Source organism: Ursus arctos, unplaced genomic scaffold, assembly GCF_023065955.2.
Source record: "Ursus arctos isolate Adak ecotype North America unplaced genomic scaffold, UrsArc2.0 scaffold_19, whole genome shotgun sequence".
NCBI classification, from domain to species: domain Eukaryota; kingdom Metazoa; phylum Chordata; class Mammalia; order Carnivora; family Ursidae; genus Ursus; species Ursus arctos.
The window spans coordinates 27,957,040-27,973,893 of NW_026622863.1; the positions used below are offsets into that span (position 1 = coordinate 27,957,040).

The 16,854-nt window shown below is 53.9% G+C and overlaps 1 protein-coding gene across 3 annotated transcripts; it reads right to left on the reverse strand.

Annotated features, from left to right (window-relative positions):
* Nucleotides 1-1,981: 1,981 nt before the first annotated feature.
* LOC113252481 (C-type lectin domain family 18 member A-like) lies at nucleotides 1,982-16,854 on the reverse strand. Of its 3 annotated transcripts, XM_057314137.1 has the most exons (12): nucleotides 16,440-16,850; nucleotides 15,818-15,909; nucleotides 13,620-13,859; nucleotides 6,942-7,039; nucleotides 6,415-6,536; nucleotides 6,117-6,224; nucleotides 5,457-5,549; nucleotides 4,959-5,065; nucleotides 4,227-4,356; nucleotides 3,833-3,929; nucleotides 2,865-2,956; nucleotides 2,261-2,388 (listed from the first exon to the last, which is right to left on the reverse strand). In XM_057314137.1, the coding sequence occupies exons 1-12, from the start codon at nucleotides 16,576-16,578 to the stop codon at nucleotides 2,351-2,353; spliced, it is 1,356 nt and encodes a 451-aa protein (XP_057170120.1). In that variant the 5' UTR covers nucleotides 16,579-16,850; the 3' UTR covers nucleotides 2,261-2,350. The 3 variants fall into 3 exon arrangements, with proteins under 3 accessions (XP_057170118.1, XP_057170119.1, XP_057170120.1); XM_057314135.1 differs by having other exon boundaries at nucleotides 1,982-2,956; nucleotides 16,440-16,854; XM_057314136.1 differs by lacking the exon at nucleotides 4,227-4,356 and having other exon boundaries at nucleotides 1,982-2,388; nucleotides 16,440-16,852.

A 16,854-nucleotide genomic window follows, 5' to 3' on the forward strand; every position in this document is an offset into this window, starting at 1 on the left:
CCCCTGCTTGTGTCCCCTCTCTCACTGGCTGTCTCTCTCTGTCGAATAAATAAATACAATCTTTAAAAAAAAAAAAAAAACAAATAAATACAATCTTTAAAAAAAACAAAACAAAAAAAAAAACCCAAGCCCTGGCCTCGCCCTCCCCATTCAGTCAGTTGGGAGCAGCTGAGCATTTGCTTTTCTACCAAGTTCACAGGTGACGCCAGTGCTGCTGGGGCTGTGGACTGCCTTGGAGAACGTCTGCGTTCGGCTCCCTGGCCCCCGGACAAGAAGGCGGGACGGACTTTTCAGGTAGGACCTGGCCACTGCCCCCTGCTCTCACAAACCCTACGATGTCACGTGGGGGCGCGGGGGGAAGGCCTCTGAGCCAGGAAGGCTGACGGGGGTGGCTGGTGTCCGGGTTCAGGAGGGCACAGGATTGCCGGCAGTAGTTGTCAAAGCCGAGGTGGGGTTGTCATGGGGGTGGCTCCAGGGTCGCCGCCAGAGTATGCCTGACAGCAGTGGCTCGAGTACGTGCCTGGCCTGACTGTGCAGCAGAATTTGGGGCCTGGCTCTCTGACTCTCCCCAGGACCCTGTGACCAGGCCTTCCCCCCCCACCCCCGCGTGACATGAAGGTAACCCATTTGGTGGCATTGAGTACGTTCACCGTGTTGTGAGACCTCCACTGCTACGTTCCAAAACATTTTTGTTCCAAGATAAAACCCAGACCCATTGAGCTCTTAGTCCCCATGCTCCCGCGACCCCTGGCGACCCCCAGGGTGTGTTTTGTTTCTGTGGATTTACTTATTCTGAGTATTTGATCTGAATGGAATCGTACCACGTGTGACCTTTTGTGACTGGCTTCTTTCACTTAAAATAACGTTCTTAAGGTTCATCCAGCTCGTAGACTGTATCCGTTCTTTGTTCCTTTTAATGGCTGGATAATATTCTATGGCACGTCCACTCATCCACTGGTGGGCGTTTGGGTGGTTTCCACCTTTTTGCTGTTGGGAATGATGCTGCTGTGAACTTTGTGCGTAAGGACTTGAGTACTTGTTCTCAATTCTCGGGTACAGGCCTAGGAGCAGAATTGCTGGGTCAAATGGTAGCTGTGCTGAACTTTTTGGGGACCCACCCAACTGTTTTCCAGAGCGGCTGTGCCATTTCATGTTCCCACCTGCAGCTGGTGAGGGTTCCAGGTGGTCCAAGTCCTCGTCAACATTGTTACTGTGTGTTTCTTTGATGACAGCTGTCCTACCGGGCGTGGAGTGATGTCTCGGTGTGGTTTTGATGTGGATTTCCTAACGGCTAGTGATGTGATTGTTGGCCATTTGTGTAGCTTCTGTGGAGAGCTATCTATGCTCATTTTTAGGTCATTGTCTTTTTGATAAATTCCTGTTCTGCCATGATTAGAGCTGTTTCTACGTTTCTACCGGTTGCAACCACAATAAAAATTGTGGCTGTTACGTTTGTCCTGGTTCCGGGGTCCTGGGCCACACTCCCACCTCCAACCAGCAAAACAACTCCACACATCACAGTGTGCCAATGGGCCGGGGTGCTTTCCAGACCCTGATGAGGGCACCTCCTGGCCTCACCTGCGCACACGGGCCCCTCTCACCACTGTAGGGAGCGGAGGGAGCCGGGGCCACGACACATCCCCCGCACAGATAATCACAAAGAAAGTGGGAGGAACACACAGGAACAGGCATAAGGAACACAGGCGGAGGGTGTGAGCAGAAGCATGGAGCGGACAGAGCCAGGAGGGGGGAGAGGAGCTGGAGCGGGAAGTTAGGCATGCAAAGAGTTTCTGAATCTGTGCATCCCTCAGGGGCTAAGACCGGAGAACTTCCAGAAGGTGGTCTGGGTCACGTGGGTGAGCAGGGAAGGGCCTGGGGTGGGTCATGGGCAGCCGGCAGTGAAGCCCGTCAGGCTCCCTTTGGTCTTCCCGGGATCACCCTGGGTCGGCGGACCCCCTTCAAGACAAGCAGTCGCAAGTCCGGCTGATTCATAACTTAGTTTAATCCTTTGTGGGATGCACCCTGGGCAGTGAGGAACCTCCATCTGCCCCAGAGGCTCCGGCGACCACGGAGGAGAGTGGTCTCTTCGGACGGCTGGCCCTGCCTCCGGTTCGGGCGCCTGACACCCATCTTCTCCACAGCAGGCTGAGGGGCCCCAGCTCCCCTCCCCCTATAGCAGACTCCCTCTGGGCCGGACTTGTACCCCCTGCCTCCCTCCTGCAGGGTCTCTCTGAGACCTCTGTGGATGTTGGCTGGTGGTCCTGGCCTGGCCCTTGTTCCAGACAGGCGGGCAGCTGGGCGAGCGTGGCTGCGCATCCGGGTGCTGGCAGGGGAGAGGCACGGCCGAGTCTCAGGGCCCCAGGTCCCACCGGGAAATGTGCTCCTCAGCTGGAAAGGAAGCCAGACAGAGCGAGGGTCAGTGGCAGCCCAGGCGGTCCTAGGATGGGGACCTTTCTGCGGTTGGTCCTGAAATGCCTACGTTCCCACGTGGAGCTCCAGACCTTTCCAGCAGGGGCTGCTGGGGGCCGGTTCTGGGCCAGGTTTCACCTCTGCTCCCCGCCATAGTTCTCTGGGCTCTAGGGAATCAGGGAACACTGGTGACCCCAACAAATCCCTAACTTGCAGCTTTGGTGACAGGAGGAAAGGGACGTTGGAGAAATCCCAGGCCAGGCTGGCATCCCAGTTCCGCGGCCATGTGGACGTGCTGTGAGATGCTGGGCTTCTCTCTCCTCCCTGGGCCTCGGGGGCCGCAGGAGCCACAGACCCCGCGTGCTCAGACGCTCCCCGGGCCTGTGACCTGGATCTCCGCGCACCTGCAACGGGCCAGCAGGGACCGGCAGAGGGGAGCTGTGAGGGGCCCTCACCAAACTGGCAGATGTAGCGGTTTCGGGTTTTACAGCGCTGGTCGTTCCAGTTGAAGGCGGCTGAGGCCTGCAGCTCCACGCAGTTGCCGAACCTGCCAGGCCCACAAGTTGGGGGCTGAGCGTGGGGGAGTGAAAGTAGGAGCCCAGGAGGGGCTTAGCTTACGCTGCAGCAGGCCCCCTGTGCCGAAGAGCCCCGTCCCACCCCCGAGCTCCCACGCCTGCTCCTTGGGCCTCTGCAGCTCTTCTCAGCAAAGGGGAGGCTCTCAGCACAGCCCCTGCCTGGGCAGCAGCTCCCCCTGCTCAGTGCCAGCACTAAGCCCCAGCCCACCGGTGGGGGACGGGGGGCTGTACCTGGAACACACAGGCCCACGTCTTCCCTGCCAGCAGGGAGAAGGTGTGCCTGGGAGCCCAACCAGGCCCACGTCCTCTAGGTGACAGGGCGGGGGCATGGGCCTGGCTGCCATCAACCAGCTTGAGGGAGTGCGGGGCAGACTTTTGGAGCCCCTGGTGGTCCACACAGTCTGACTTCCTCCACCCCTGCCCCTCCTGCACTGGGCATTCCTGGGCTTTGAAGACCAGGACAAAAGACCACATAACCAGAAGGCCCTCAGTAGAGGCTGGCGGGAGAGGGGATTGCTCAAGACCACCAGAATCAGTGTGCGGATACAGGCAGAGGAGTGTAGTGGGGGGCGGGGTGGATGGCTAACAGAGGCCAATGGATGAAGCCTTCTGGAGTCCCCTGTCCTGTAGGTGAGCCCTGGAGGCCGGCCTGTGCGTCAGCTCAGCACTGTGCTGCACCAGCTGTGCCCGCACTGCCTGGGCTCCTGGGCACCAGGGGAGGCCCTGGCCCTCAGGGGGCTCAGCCAGGCAGCAGGCTGGGCGGAGTTTCTTCAGTGGCTTCTGAAGGCTCAGCAACAGGGCTCAGGTGAGAGAGCGAGCCCAGGGGATGGAGGGCACCCCAGACTCACCCCTGGTTGTCAGGCTGTCCAAAGGCGAAACTGGTGAAGGACTGATGCTCCCCCGTGGTCCAGCGGAAGGAGTCCTTGGTGGTCTTGTAGGTGAGCCCTGGGCCACGGCAGCTGAGGTTAGTCCACAGCCCTGGGGCCCCACGCAGAGCCCTGGGCTCCCTGAGAGGAGCGCCCCGAGCTTGGAGCCTGCTGCCTCATGCCCTTTCTGCTGCCAGGCCTTAACCCCTTCCTAGCTCTTCCAGCCCCCAGTGGCTCTCCCTCTCCCTCCCTTCCCTGCTCTCCCCAGAGAAGAAGGTTGCCAGCCCTATTCTGGGCCCCCAGCCCTCACCACAACCTTACTGTCTGCTGGTGGGTTTTCACAGATTCCTGCACTCCCAACCAGCCAGGCACTCACCAATCCAGAAGTTTCTGGTCTCAAAGTCGTTGTCGGTCACCTCGTTGGTGGTCTCCAGACGGCCCAGGTAGAAGGCGAGGATGTCCTGCACTTTCTGGCTCTCAATCTGGGCTAGCACCCCACCTTTTCCCTGTAACCCCCACTCCAGGTCACACTGGCAGGGCCCCAGAGCTCAGGCCATCCCTTCCTGCCCATTGTGCCACCTCGCCACGGCCAGGGACGTCATCTCCCCCACCCCACAGTCTCCTGCTTCTTAGAGTAGGGGTCCCACTTCCTCTCCCCAGCCCGCATCTCCTCTCTCTGGGCACGGGGGCCCAGACTGGCAGGGCCCTGCCCTTGGGAGGCTTTGTTTCATCTGTTCAGTGTCCTGAATACATTCGAATTGGTCACCAACATTAATACATTGAGAGATGCCAATGAAAATCTGAATTTCTGATTCTCTTGAAAAATCCCAAGTTCTGGCCTCCCTGAACTCCGCTACCTGCCTGGCAGCCAGCAGCTAGAGCTGAATCAGGACGGCTCCTTAGAGGGAGGTTGGGCGGGGCCTCCCCCCTGGGTCCCTCAGCTCATTCAATGACCTCCTGGCTTCCATGGGCCTCTGAGTTTGTGACCCCTGCTTTATACTAATGACCAGAGTCAGGTCAGGAGAAATTGAAGGAACCATCTCTTAGTCCAATAAGACCTTCACTCGAGACCCTGGGGGTCCCTGGGAAGGCAGGGGTCCACCGTCACCTGGCATTTCATCTTGGCTCCATAGTACGTGTCTGCCTCCGAAGACACCAGGAAGCAGTCTCCGTCAATCCGCAGGTCACAAGTGTGGAAGGGAAAGTGCACCTTGGCTGCAGACAGGGGAGTCTGACTGCGTGTGGGGACCTCAGACACATGATGCTTTCCACCCTACCGGGGAGCTAAGCTCAGGGAGCCCTTTCCTCTGGCCACTGTCTCCAAGCTGGAGAGTGGATGGGAGTCAGAGGCCGGCTGGGGAATGGGTAACATCCAGTTGGCTCTCTTAAAAAAACAAAAAGGGTTTGTAGCATTTGCCAGTTTCTGTGGTGTGAATACCGCCGCCGTGGTCGGTTTCAAGCTACCAACGCAATGTGACTGAGCAGGGAGTCGGGAAGAAATGCGCCCAGTGGGCTCCTGTGAACTGGTCTGAGCCGGATCCAGCACCCCGCTTGGGACTCCCAGGGGGTGGCCTGGCTCATCGGGGGACATCGGGGCAGGACTCACTGGCACACTGGGGTCCCCCATAGCCGACATCGCAGACACAGGAACACTCCTCTTCCCGGAACCGGCCATGCACACACTGCACGCTGCACCGCACTGTGGGGGGGGGGCGGAGCTCAGCCCGCAGCCCCTGGACCCTGTGCTGCCCCTCACAGGCCTCGGAGTGTGGGGGAATGGCCAACCGTGATGAGCAAGACCCTCAAGGATGGAACCCCATCAGGGATTGGTGTCTGGTTTGATCTCCATGAGAAGCAAATTGGGGCTTGGGGGGTGACGTGCCTGTGGTCAAGAGCTGGGAGGGGGACAGTGGGACCGGAGTCTACTTCTAGATCTTGATAATGTCCTCCTCCCATCATCCCAGGACCTAAGGGCCAAATCTGATGCCACTTTGAATCCCCTACACGGCTCAGGGCCCGGCAGGTCCTCAGGCTGTTGGTTGAATGACTGTATGCGGTGTTCAGATCAGCACGTACCTGGTCGGTACCCACACGCTCCCTCAGGACCCTCTCCAAACACTCCCAGTGAGCGCTGCAAGGCCCTGGGACACCCCGCGCAGGAACGCGTGTCCCCCCTCACCCCCTGCGCCGCCTTCGGGGCCCTGGCCCAGACTTCACTTACTGGGCCCCTGGGCAGTTGGGACCTGGAGCTCCAGGCGCCCCTCACCTTGGCAGTATCTGCCTGTGTAGCCGGGGGGACAATGGCAGTGGCAGGTGCTGACGTTCAGATGTCCGTGGTTCCGGCAGCTCATGCGACATGGGTTCCTGGGGACCTCTGGTCAGATAAGGATGAACTCTGAGAGGGGGTCTCCTTCAGGCAGGCCAGCTGGGTGCCTCCCTGGGTGCCAAGGGCCAGGGCTTTGAGGACAGTCCCACCGGATGCTGCCCCCCTCCACAAGGGTCACCACATTGAGCTCTCTTGTACCCGCTGCTCCAGCAGGAGGCAGGCAGGGTGGGGCACTTACCACAGAGCCCCCCTGCGTGGTCCCAGGCTTTGAAGCAGCCAGAGACCCTGGCCGTGCAGAGGGAACACCAGGAGCCCTTCTTATAGGGGGCGATTGTCTTCCCGTTTACCTCCCAGTTGCCTCTGTGAGAGCAAGCACCAGAGGGCTGCAAGGGCCCGGCCTCAGGCAAGACAGGGGTGGCCTTGCTGCCTGCCCCACCGGCACCTTCAGCTCCTACTGGCCCGCTCAGGGCGTCAGGGAGCTGGGGAGACAGGGAGATGTCCTCGGAAAGGAAAGATGGCCTCCAAATGAATACCAGTGCTCCATTCTCCCACCGGGCAAAGCCGAATGGTGCTGCCACGGAGCGGTGTCTGAAAAGCCACATTCTGCTCGGCTGCAATCTCGGGGGCTGCGCACTGCCGCACCCTCTCCCTTTCTTCCTTCCCTCTCCCCGTGAGGGGCAGACCCAGGGGTAAAGGCCTTCGAGTGGGTGGTTGAGCGTTCTACCCCCGGTGGATGGCAGGGTAGCTGCAGGGGTGGCGGCTTACCCGGGAGAGTAGGCGCAGACGAAGGCTTCCAGCTCGGCCTGGGCCCCAGAGCACCGGTGCCACCCGCAGCCCAGCTGGCTCGAGGTGGCCCACACGAGCTGCAGGAGACACAGTGGCTCAGAGACCCTATCATGGGCCACCGCACTCCCAGTGTGGGGCCCAACAACACGGATGATGCTTGCCTGGTGAGGGGGGACACAGCCTCTGCCCCAAATGAGGCAGGCAGACCTCCCTCGGGGCCTCGGGAGCCGCAGCAGTGCTGGGCAGAGCTACGAGGATAGGTGGGAATAGCCTGGGAAGGCTTTCTGGGTGGGGAGAGGGGAGAGGTTTGGATCAGCAGATACCAGAAGAAAGGAGAGAGTCATGGGTGGGTGGCGAGCAGCAAAAGAAAGTCTCAGACCTCGAAGGTCTTGTGACAGATTGCACTCATGGCTACAACCCTTCCCTCCTCCCTACAGCCCGCTCTTAAACGTGCCTTTGCAGTTCTTTGCAACAAGAGCAGGACTCTCTTTTCCAGCCTTGAATCCGGCTGACCCCGTAGCTTGCACTGGCCAACAGAGTGCAGCACAAGTGATATGGAGCCAGGAGGGCCTGGGTGGCTCCGTCGCTTAACCGTCCCACTCTTGGTTTTGGCTCAGGTCGTGATCTCAGGGTTGTGAGATTCAGCCCCGCGTCGGGCTCCTGGCTCAGCGAGGAGGGTTCTCGGGATTCTCTGCCCCTCCCCATTGGGTGCGTGCGTGCGTGTGTGTGCGCGCGCGCACGCAAGTGCAGGAATACTCTCTCACTCTCTAAAATAAATAAAGTCTTAAAAAAATGATAGTGAGCTGGTTTTGAACCTCAGCCTCAGGAGACCCCACAAGCAGAGGCGAGCCCGCTCCCAGCCCACACAGCGGCTGATCACACTTGCACGTGGGCCCTGCAAAGACCAGAAGAACCTCCCCGCTGGGCCCAGCCCAAATTGCCAACCTACAGAATCATAGGATGCTAAACTTCACGGTAGTGTGTCATGCAACAAAAGCTAACAGGTGTTGATCTCTGATGGTATTCAACACTTAGATTCAAATCTTAAAATCAGTGACAGCTTGGAAACAGCACAGTCAATACAGGGGAATAGTTAAGCAAACTCCGTAACGCTCAATATGACAGCTATAAAGTAGGGAGACACGGACAGATGTACCCAATAATTAGAGAGCATACATTGTTTTTAGGAATGCATGAAACTTTTGCAAATATTGACCCCTCACTTAACCACAAAGCAAGATTCAACAAAAACCAAAGGAACAGTATCTCGTGGGCTGCATTCTATAAATTCAATGCAATAAAATGTCAAGTAAATAACTTAGAAGTAAGGAAAGTTTGGGGCACCTGGGTGGCTCGGTCGGTTAAACATCTGACTTAATTTCAGCTCAGGTCATGATCTCATGGTCCTGGGATCAAGCCCCATGTCAGGCTCTGCGCTCAGCAGGGAGTCTGCTGGAGATTTTCTCTCTCTGTCTGTCCGCCCTGCTCGCTCACTCTCTCTCTCTCTCTCAAATAATAAATAAATCTTAAAAACAAACAAACAAAAGAAGTAAAGGGACATCTGGATGGCTCAGTCGGTTAAGCGTCTGCCTTCAGCTCAGGTCATGATCCCAGAGTCCTGGGATTAAATATAAAAAAAAAATAATAGAGTAAACTGAATAAAGTAAAAGAAAGTAAATAATGGGGGTGCCCCATTAAAAAGACATAAACTTAAAAAGTAAATAATAAAAATAAGAGCAGAATTTTTTTTTAAAAAAGAGGATAAAAACAAGTAAAAACTGATTTGTTAAAATAGACACACCTCTGGAAAGACTGGTAAAGAATGAAAGAGAGACGGCACAAATAAACAAAGCTGCAAAGTTTAAAAGGACCTAGCTACAGACACAGAAAAGATTTTTTAAATCCCTGTTTAAGCCTAGATTTTTTTCAAAGATTTTATTTATTTATTTATTTATTTATTTATTTATTTGAGAGGGAGAGCAAGCGAGCAGGGGAAGGGCAGAGGGAGAGAAGAATCCGGAGCAGACCCTGTGCTGAGCCCAGAGCTCAATGCGGGGCTTGAGCTCACAACCCCGAGATCATGACCTGAGCCGAAACCAAGAATCAGACGCTTAACTGACGTTCTGCTCTTATTTTTTTATTTACTTTCTTTTTATTTTTAGGTTTTTTTTTTTTTAAAGATTTTATTTATTTATTCGACAGAGACAGAGACAGCCAGCGAGAGAGGGAACACAAGCAGGGGGAGTGGGAGAGGGAGAAGCAGGCTCATAGCAGAAGAGCCTGATGTGGGGCTCGATCCCAGATCGCCGGGATCACGCCCTGAGCCGAAGGCAGATGCCTAACCGCTGTGCCACCCAGGCGCCCCTATTTTTAGGTTTTATATATTTTTCTTAGTAATCTCTATACTGAACGTGGGGCTCGAACTCATGACCATGAGATCAAGAGTCACATGCTCCACTGACTAAGTGAACCAGGCACCCCCATTATTTACTTTCTCCTACTTTATTCAGTTTATTCTATTATTTTTTATATATTCTTGATACGGGTTCTTAGCTCATTCATTTTTAAGTCTTTTTCCATTTTTGCTGTATTCATTTAAAGCTATTTCCCTCTAAACTTCATTAGCTGCATTCTGTGAGTTTTGCTCTTCAGTGATTTTATTGTCATTCAGGCTTACGTGTTTCCTCTTTTCCATCACGAGGTCTTTGATTTTAAAGCATATATTTAAATTTCCTATGTTTTCTCCTTTCCTTCCTTTTTTTTTAAGATTTATTTATTATCTGAGAGAGAGCAGGGGGAGGGGCAGAGGGAGAGAGAAAATCTCCAGCAGACTCCCTGCTGAGCGTAGAGCCTGACATGGGGCTCCATCCCAAGACCGTGAGATCATGACCTGAGCCGAAATTAAATCAGATGCTTAACCGACTGAGCCACCCAGGTGCCCTCCTGTTTGATGCTAGCTTTAAATCTCTCTTCAATACTGAACAATCCTGACCAATACATTGGAAAACATAAAATGGACAATTTCTTAGAAAATAGACCTTGGCAAAATGGTCTCAAGAAGAAGTAGAACATCTGAAGTGATCTCTGACCATTTCTAAAAGTCGAGCCAGCAGTTCAAAATCCACACATACGTATGCATGTACCCACAAAACAAACAACCCCCAAAGAGAGCAAGGCCCAAAGAGTTTTACAGGAGAGTTATAGCAAATATTATAGAAACTCTTCCAGGAAATAGAAAATGAGACAAAACTTCCAACTCATTTTATGAGGTCGGTGCAGCATTGCTCTCACCCAGGTAAGGGCAGCATGAGGAAGGAAATCGGAGCTCAATTTCACTATCAAATAATAATTAGCAAACCAGGTCTAGCAATGGATTAAAAACAATGGCAGCACACACCCTGCATCACGTTATTTCATATCACGTGACATGCCAGCTTGGCGGATACTCAAAACACTTAACCAGCAGGCATGGGGACTTGCCAGTCAGAACAGATGCTGGGCTGGAGCGGGATCCTAGAGACCCGCTACTGTGCCGGGCATTCCCTCTCTGGTTCTAGATCATGGGACAGATCCTAGGTATCCCAGGGAAGAGACTAGGCCAGGTGCATTCTGGGAACTTGGGGTAGCAACTGTTTACTAATATGTAAGTATTTTAGCATTTGAATAACTGTTATAGCCCGTGGTGCATAGATGAATCACAGCCCTGTAAGTAGGAAGGCAAGGAAGAGTTAAAATTTAAAAATATATATTAATTACGATATTGAGATTATGTTTTCTAAAAAGAGCCAATTTTAGAGATATATACTAATTTATGGATAAAATTATGTGATGTCTGAAATTTGCTTAAGAATAATAGGAGAGGAGGGGCACCTTTTGGGGCAGGTTGTGATCTTCGGGTCATGGGATTGGGCCCCGTGTCAGGCTCTAAGCTCAGCAGTGAGTCTGCTTGGGATTCTCTCCCTCTGCCTCCTGCCTCCCCCCAGCTCACGCACACGCTCTTGTGATCTCTCTATCTAGGATAAATACTTTTTTTTTTTAAGAAAAGAATAATAGGAGAGGAGAGGAAAAGGATATAGATGAAACAGCATGAGCCATGAGACCATGAGTTAATAGTTGTTGGAGCTGGGTGATGGGTGATACTACTCTGACTGCTTTGTATGTGTTTGAAATGTTCTATAATAGAACGTTTTAAATATCTAACCAGGAAGATCTAGTATCGTGTAGCAACTTTGTACGTACATCCCAAAATTATTAATGTATTGCATCACTTTAATAGTTAAGGAAAAATCATACGATTATTTCAATAGATGTAGAAAAAGCATTTGATAAAACACAAGACCTATTCATGGTGTAAAAAAATCCCAAACAGGGGCACCTGGCTGGCTCAGTGGGTAGAGTGTGAGACTCTTGCTCTCAGGAGTCATGGGTTTGAGCCCCTTTGAGCCCCAAGTTGGGTATAGAGAGGACTTAGAAACAAAATCTTTAAAAATCAATCAATCAATCAATCAATCTTAACAAACTTAGACTAGAAGGAAATGTCTGTAACCTGATAAAGGCTGTTTATTAAAAAGTTCATATGAGAGAATCGGGAGCCAAGCATAGACAACACATTTTTGAACAATAATAATGATAATATGGGGAATTTTCATTTCAAAACTTTCTATAAAGCCATAGTAATTAAAACATGATGTGTGCACGGATAAACAAAAAAAGCAATAGAACAGAATCAAGAACTCAGCAATAGACCTATGGGCAGATGTGAGATTGGTTATGACTAAGGTGGCATTGTGAGTCAGCGGGGGAAGGATTCAATACTCAATGGAAGGTGCCCATTTGTGTTTTTTTTTTTTTTAAGATTTTATTTATTTATTTGAGAGAGAGCACAAGCAGGAGGAACGGCAGAGGAAGAGGGAGAAGCAGGCTCTCTGCTAAGCAGGAAGCCCAGTGTGGGGCTCGATCCCAGGACTCTGGGATTATGGCCTGAGCCAAAGGCAGATGCTTAACTGACTGAGCCACCCAGGTGCCCCAGAAGGTGACCATTTGGAAAGAGATCAAATTAAATCCTATGTCACACCCTGCATGGAATTTCCAGGTGGCTTAATGATGTCAATACGAAAAAGAAAAACATTTAAACTTTGGAAGAAAATATATTTCTGATGTCAGAGTAGAAATGGATTTCATTCTTTGGTGGGGGAGGGGCAGAGAGAGGGAGAGAGAGAATCCTGAGCAGGCCTGGGGCTTGATTTCACAGCCCTGAGATCATGACCTGAGCTGAAATCAAGAGTCAAACACTTAACTGACTGCGCTACCCAGGCACCCCTAGAAAATGATGTCTTAAACATGATACTACAAATGAATCGATTATACATTTTAAAAATTGAGAAAATGGATTAATTAATATTAAAATCTTCTAAAAGATTTATTTTATAAAATATAACATAAACAATGAAAAATTACGAACCATATACTAGGAAAAACTTTTATCAACATGACCAACAAAGAGTAGAAAGAATATAGAAAGGATGCTTAAAAATTAATAAGAAAAAGATGTACCATGTTATAAAAATGGGCAAGGGGTATGAACAGGTAATTAACAGATCAGGAAATATGCTCCATTTCAAATTAACTGTAAATTAAGGAGGCATTTCATGGTATTGAGTAGACCAAAATCCAGGAGCCTGGCAATACTGGGGAAGTGAGGACTGACTCGTGGGCAGTCGGAACAGTCGCTTTAGCAATAGTTCCTAAGGTCGTAGTTGCATGCTATGACCCAGCCATTCGCCTTCCAAGTGCATCCTAGAGAAACGCTGGACACGTGTGCATGAGAGGACCTGCACTAGGATTTGTGCGTTGTGAAATGACTTTAAATAGTAAAAATGTAGAAATCACTCAGATGCCTGTAAATTGTAATTTATTCATAGTGAATCACCCATATATATCTGGATCCATGGAAGTAAATCTTAGAAAAATGGTCAGGGATGGTGCACGAGACGCACGGAGCAATCACAGAGGATTTAATAACAAACAACCCACTTACAAACACGGGAAAGGTATCGAAACGCTTAGATGTGTAGTAAAGGTAGTCGAACCTACTTCGGCTCTGCCTGTGTTTTTCAGGGCTGTACCCTAGCAGCTAAACAGCACGAGGTGTGGAGAACAAAACAGAGGAAACATGCTTGGGAGTGATGCACATGGACTTCAGAAAAGTCACCTCTGGGGAGGGACAGAGGAAAGGGCAGGAGTAGGGCTTCAGTTTTGATTAGTTGTTTGTTTTAAATATCTTATTTATTTATTTATTTATTTGAGAGAGAGAGTGCGAGAGAGAGGGAGCACTGAGGCAGAGCCAGGAGCTTGATGCAGGACTCGATCCCAGGACCCTGGGATCATGACCTGAGCCAAAGGCAGACGCTTAACCAACTGAGCCACCCAGGTGCCCCCAGTTGTTGGTTTTTCTTAAGAGATGGGAACAAATATAGTTAAACATTTTCTAAATGTAGATAGTGGATAAAAGGGCGTCCATTACTAGATTTATGTTTGAAATAGTTCATACTTAGAAAAAAGGAAAACTATACAAATCGGAGGAAAAGCAGCCACCAATCTGAAGACGAATGGTAGCCCTTCTGAGCTGAGCCCTGGGGCCCGGCGCCCCAGCCTCACCTGAGTGTAGTGGGTGCAGGTGGCGTTGCGGGCGCACTCGGCTGCCGCATGGCTGTACCAGCGCCCCTCTGCGAACCACAGGCCCACCACGCCGACGAAAGACGCTGAACCCGCGGGCAGCAGCTGCACATTCCAGCCTACTTGCTGGGTGGCCCAAGGTGCTGATGCGGGGCTCTGGGCTGGGGCACCGCAGAGGGCCGCCCTGGCCTGAGCCCATCGGGCCAGGCTCTCGCTCCAGTCCTGGGGGCAGCACAAACAGAGGTGTCAGCAGGGACCTTTGGGCCAGGCCTTAGTGATCCCATGTCTCCCCCGGGTGCAGGGTCATGCCGAGAGCACTGGACGGGGAGTCTTGTTTCACCCACTTCCGCCCGGGGCCAGGGAAGATCAGACGGGGCCTGCAAGGAGCTCTCGGAGATGCGTTGGTAAAAGCACCAGCGAGGTCTGGGCACCTGACCCGGGACTGAGAGCTCCCATCCTCCTGACTCCTGCGTGGGTGCCCTTTGGCCCTGCCTTAGGCACCACCCCACAGGGGGATGGGTGTTCCTGAGGGAGCAGTGCCAGCCCTGACGATGGGACGGGCTTCTATGGTCGATTTTTCTGTCTGGTAATGTGAGCCCGGGGCAGGGCCCAGGCCATTCAAACTGGTTTTGTGTTTGCCGTTAGGTACAGCTGGCCGTAGCCATTGTCAGGAAGGCCTGGTTGCTCCCATTTGGCTTTTCTTTGATGCAAAAGGCCTCAGCAGTCAGGCTGCTTTGTCCTGTCCCTGCTTCCCACCCTGGCCTTGTGTAGGAATGCCAAGGGGGAAGCAGGACCAGAGAGGCTCCTGGCCTCAGGGCTTCGACCTCAGCCAGCACCATTCTGTGGGGTGGCCCTAATCTTCTCTCCCCACCCACACACCAACAGACCTCCCCTCATACCCCCACGGCCACCCAGTTGTCTCCCTTCCTCTTAAATGAGGGGCTCAGCAATCAAGACAACTTGGGTCACACCATCACCACACCCTGGGCCAGCCCAGCCACCTCGTCCCAGCTGTGTGCCCTCTAGCAGTCCCCTAATCTCCATGAGACTCAACATCCGCATCTGTGAAATGGGGACAGTAAGGTACCTGCAGGGTAAGATTGTCGCGGGGATTCAAAGGGCACAGGGGAGAAAGTGCTGTGCTCAGGGTCTCACCCACCGTGGGCAGGGTGGCCGTTGCAATTTTGCCTCTGATGAGGATGGGAGCCAGAGCAGTGGGACTGTCTGGGGGGCCCCTTGGCAGCCCTGCACCCCCCTAAGAGCCTTAGCCTCCACTAGGTAAAAGCCCGAGAGGCCCGCAGAGGTGAGGGCGGCTGAGTGGTGGGGCTGATTTCTAAGAGTTTGGCCAGAGGCATGTGAAAAGCGTAGACACCGATGACCGATGACCGGCTGAGCGGGAGCACTCCTCCGCTCTAGGCACTTGAGCTGGGAGCTGGGAATATGGGCAGTGGGAGCCAGGACCTGGGCCTGAGGAGGGGCACAGCTGCTGCAGAGCAGGGAAAGGGGGAGAAGCAACCCCCTCTCGCTGGCCTGCCCCACCCCCACCTCCTGGGAAACTGACCCGGGAGCTCTCAAGGTCACCACCACGGAGCCAGCCTGGAGGAGTTTAGGGGAGGCAGCCATGGGGAACCTTGCCCACCCCCACACCATCCCGCCCTCACCCCCGGGCCTGCTAGCATGTGCTGGGGCAGCATTTCTGGGCCCCAGGATGATGGGGCCAAACTTGCACGTCCTACATCAGCCCCCAGAATAGGAGCGGAGGCCTTGGAGGGGCCCCTCCTCGTCACCCAGATAAACCAGGAAGAAGCCCTGGGTCCTGGTCACACTCAAGCCGCCTCCCTCAAGCAGGATGCTTCTCCCTCCCAGCCTTCTGCCCCTCTGATCCTGCTGGGACTCCTTTGTGGAGCTCCTCTTTCCTGCAGGGCTCCTTCCATGTCTTCTGGTCTCCAGGGCAACGGGATGGGATGTGAGGAAAGGCCAAAGGACGGCCCTTCTGGGCAGCAGGCCACTGAGGAGCCCTAGCAACGAGGCACGGTCCCCCCCCCGCCCCCGTGGGCAGGGTGACTGGCTGCCCCCTTGCCCTGCCCAGGTGGAAGGGCGCCTGGCACCCGCATGGCCTCCTGAGCCCTGTTCCGGGGTGCGCCTCCAGCCACCCCCTCGGCAAGCCCCTGGGGACTCACCATCCTGTGCATGTTGGCCGCAGGGGGGTGCACGCGGCTGCGCAGACGGTTGTGCAGGGAGAGAAGCAGGAACGTCTCCTTACTGCTCAGGGCTGGGGCAGGAGACAAGGTCAGGCTCCCTGCACAGTGGGACCTGGGCTCTCCCCGGGTGACCCTGGCTGATGGGGGGTTGCCATGGCAAGCTTAGAGGGCAGCCCTGACCTTAGGGGACAAGAGCTGACGGGGCACGGGAAGATGGCAGGCCTGCGGGAGACAGAGAGCTCGGGGGTGGGAGAGAGGCAGGTGTACAGGGGCCCTTGAGCTGGGGGTTGGGCTCACAGGAGCAAAGTGGGGCCATGGGCTGGATGTGTGAAGAGGTCAGCCCTGGGGACCCCAGCTGCAGACTCTGGGCTGGTATTCCTCCTCGACCCCCAAGCCTGGGCCCACTCCCCTTCTTTCCTTCCGCTCCCCTGTCCCAGCCTCCCCCATCCATCTTGGGTCCCTGGACTACCTGAAGGGAGCTCTTCCAACCACATTAGCCTGCCTGAGCTCAGGCATGGGCACTGGCTTCCAGAAGCCCTCTGGTACCCCTCTGTAGCACCCATAGCTTCTCCACCTCGTTCCTCACCCAGGGGCCCCTTACCTCCAGGCGTCAGGGCCCGCTCCTCCTGCCGTGGGAGTAGCTGCCCCTCTGTCCAGGCCATGCCAAGGAGAGCCAGGAGCATGGGTAGGAGGCCGGGCCGGTGGCCCCCCAGCCTGACGGACGGCTCTGGCCACGGCATGGGCCTGGTGGGCGCTCTGGAGTGGCCTGGCTCAGCCGTCCAGCTTGCTTCACAGGCTGGATGGAGCTACTCACAATCTCAAGGAGTCAGGCTGGACTGGCGGACAAAAGGGGGAGGCTGGTGAGTAATCGGTGTATCCAAAAAGCCTCCCGTCAACACTGGCATGAAGAGACAGCCAGCTCCAATCCTAGGGCTCCCTCCCTCCTCCAGCCGAGGGCCTGGCCAGCAGCCCTGCCCACGACAACCAGCCGAGCAGTGTGCACTGACCCTGTGGCC